The following is a 2,631-nucleotide window of genomic DNA, read 5'->3' as shown; positions in this document are numbered from 1 at the left end:
ACCAGTATTGTATGTGGTTCTAATAATGCGGTCCATTTAATGCGCAGCCGCAGCGATGCATTAGGAGCATGCGGCGGCAACAAGGCATGCCACTCGATGAGCGTTATGTTCCCTACTTACAGATGGCCGGGTTATACCATCTGGCTAGGCTGAACGATAGATGGTTCCGGTTAGATGAGCCCCTTGTCAGCCCCTTCGTCGAGCGGTGGCGTCCTAAGACGCACACCTTCCATATACCCTTCGGAGAGTGCACGATCACGCTTCAGGACGTGGCGTACCAGTTGGGGTTGGTAGTGGAGGCGTTATGTCAGCGGTTGCCTTACAGATTTCCATATGTATATCGAGGGTGGACGTCCAGATTGGGTGTGGTTCGAGGAGTTTCTTGGAGTGATTCCTCCTCCGAGCCAGGTTCAGAAGTTCGCAGTAAACTGCACCTGGTTCTAGGAGACTTTCGGAGAGTGTCCCGAGGGAGCCGATGAGGAGACTGTGTGGTGCTTTGCTCGTGCCTATATCATGATGTTGTTGGGCACTCAGCTGTTTACCGACAAGTCCGGCAACTGCATTCACATCAGATGGCTTCCCTACGTAGCTAGGCTTGAGGAGATGGGTTCCTACAGTTGGGGGTCTGCAGCATTGGCATGGTTGTACCGGTGCATGTGCCGAGTGGCAAACAGACATGTGGTGAAGTTAGCGGGCCCACTTCAGCTACTTCGGTTCTGGATCTTCCGGCACTTTCCCAAGTTTAGGCCTGCTGGGTATGATACGTGCAGCTGGCCTTTGGCATCTAGGTACGCTACTCAGACTTTTCTATTTCAAGTTAAAATAGCTAATGTTCATGTACGCTTGTACTATATTACAAATCTGTCATACTTCTGATTAAACATAATACCCATGTGCGCTGCAGGTGGTCAGGTTACAGCCCTTCCTACAGCGAGAAGGGTCCTAGAGTGCAGAGCACGAGACTAAAGATAGACATGTTACAGCCCAGGAATGTGAGTGTTGTTCCGGTTATTTTTATTTGAATAACTAGACATCAGATGTTTCTGCAGAGGGAGTTGGCGTGACAACATAGCTATTTTTTGTGCAGTTTATCTGGATGCCGTATAGCTCCCCCGAGGTACTTCAGGTTGTGCATAAGGAGGTGTTGGAGCCTCGACACATGGCGGTGTGGCGGTCTGTCACGTCGTTGATATACTTTACCGTTGTAGAGTGGCATCAAGTAGATATGGTTCTACCGCAGTTCGGTGGTGTGCAACCCCTCCCGCGTCCCGCCCTTAACATCGACTTTCTGATGTCGAAGGACGGGAGAGGCGGTGATCGTTGGTTCCCGTCCGCTTTACAGCATTGGCATATTCTTTGGGAGACCCGTGCAGACCACGTCCTTCGGTTCGATGTTGTTGCCGACCCTGGACCTTCGCACGCCTACCTAGACTGGTGGAATCAGCATGGAAAGAGGTTCTTGTCACCCGAGTTTTATCTGGGGGATCCGAGGGGCGTTCCTATTCCTGTCGAGGCGTCACAGAGGGGTCCTGGGCGAGTTCCTGACATGGATCGAGTCGACGATATCCCTGATAGGTGTCGGGTTGAGAGGAGAGCTCGTGTCGGGACATGACGGAGTCAGCGTGAGTGGAGGTGGCTAGAGCAGGCTATGAAGGAGGCTGATGAGGCAGGTAGGGGTGGTGGTCGAGGACGAGGACGTGGAGGCAGACGGAGGGCACCCGTTGCGGGCCACGATGATGGTGATCTTCGTGACGTGGACAGTGGGGGAAGGGGTGCAGTCGGGGTTGTTAGTCCCCATTATGGCGACCTTGGTGGAGAGGGATACGCCACCAGAGATCCCACTGCCCATGGTGAGGCTGGACTTAGGGAGGGACCGCTCGGAGATTACTTCGTTAAAGTTCCCCCTGACGACCACACACTTCAGGAGAGTACGCCATGGGTGAGTTCGGGCAGCACGTTTTCAGACCTCCTTGCCAGTGTTGGGTATGATGGGGATTTTGGTGGATCCCCCTTCTTAGATGAGATAAGTGCTATCATGCATGATGATGAGGCTGCCCGTGGGTGGAGTCAGACGACGGAGACACAGGCACCGTTACATGTCGATCTGAATGAGCCTCCCTCCGTGCCTCCTCCGGAGTATTTCGCTTTGGGTGGTACCCCAGTTTCGGCACATACTGCTGGGTTACATTCAGTTGTCGGGCCGTCCTCATCCCGACCGGTACATGTCCAGCCTAGGATGCCTGCACAGCCAACCCCGCAGGACGAGGACGAGGACGACGAGATCGAGGATGAAGAGCCGCTTATCCGGAGAGGTCAGAGGACACGGATTCCACGTCGTTGCTTCACGGGGTCGCACCTGTTTAGATGATTTCTTTTTTGAGTTGTATGTTACCTATCTTCATCTATGTATTTTGTTATCAGTGTTATTTCGTATCCACCTTTAGATGTATGTGTGTGTTACTATGAAAACATCTGTACTTTACATTTTGATGTTATTTAATTTCCGCATCATGTCTTAATTAATTTAATTCGTAGACTAATTTATTCCCATGTGTGTTCAACAGACATTTCGTTTAAAACTCCTTAAACGAAACATATTCATCAATTACGATCCCATGCACGTAACATATT

At 51.3% G+C, this 2,631-nt stretch overlaps 1 protein-coding gene across 1 annotated transcript; it reads left to right on the top strand.

Moving 5' to 3' along the window:
• Window positions 1-603: 603 nt before the first annotated feature.
• LOC140184190 (serine/threonine-protein phosphatase 7 long form homolog) lies at window positions 604-1,612 on the top strand. Its single transcript, XM_072234493.1, has 3 exons — window positions 604-788; window positions 905-992; window positions 1,088-1,612. The coding sequence occupies exons 1-3, from the start codon at window positions 604-606 to the stop codon at window positions 1,610-1,612; spliced, it is 798 nt and encodes a 265-aa protein (XP_072090594.1).
• Window positions 1,613-2,631: the final 1,019 nt, after the last annotated feature.

The sequence above is a fragment of the Arachis hypogaea genome, chromosome 4, assembly GCF_003086295.3.
Source record: "Arachis hypogaea cultivar Tifrunner chromosome 4, arahy.Tifrunner.gnm2.J5K5, whole genome shotgun sequence".
NCBI lineage: Eukaryota > Viridiplantae > Streptophyta > Magnoliopsida > Fabales > Fabaceae > Arachis > Arachis hypogaea.
This window is presented reverse-complemented; position numbering and strand designations above follow the sequence as displayed.

Coding starts and splice junctions, on each gene's coding strand:
- LOC140184190 (XM_072234493.1), top strand. CDS start 604: ATGGGTTCCTACAGTTGGGGGTCTGCAGCATTGGCATGGTTGTACCGG. Junction 789..904: donor AGCTGGCCTTTGGCATCTAG/GTACGCTACTCA, acceptor TGTGCGCTGCAG/GTGGTCAGGTTACAGCCCTT. Junction 993..1,087: donor ACATGTTACAGCCCAGGAAT/GTGAGTGTTGTT, acceptor TTTTTTGTGCAG/TTTATCTGGATGCCGTATAG.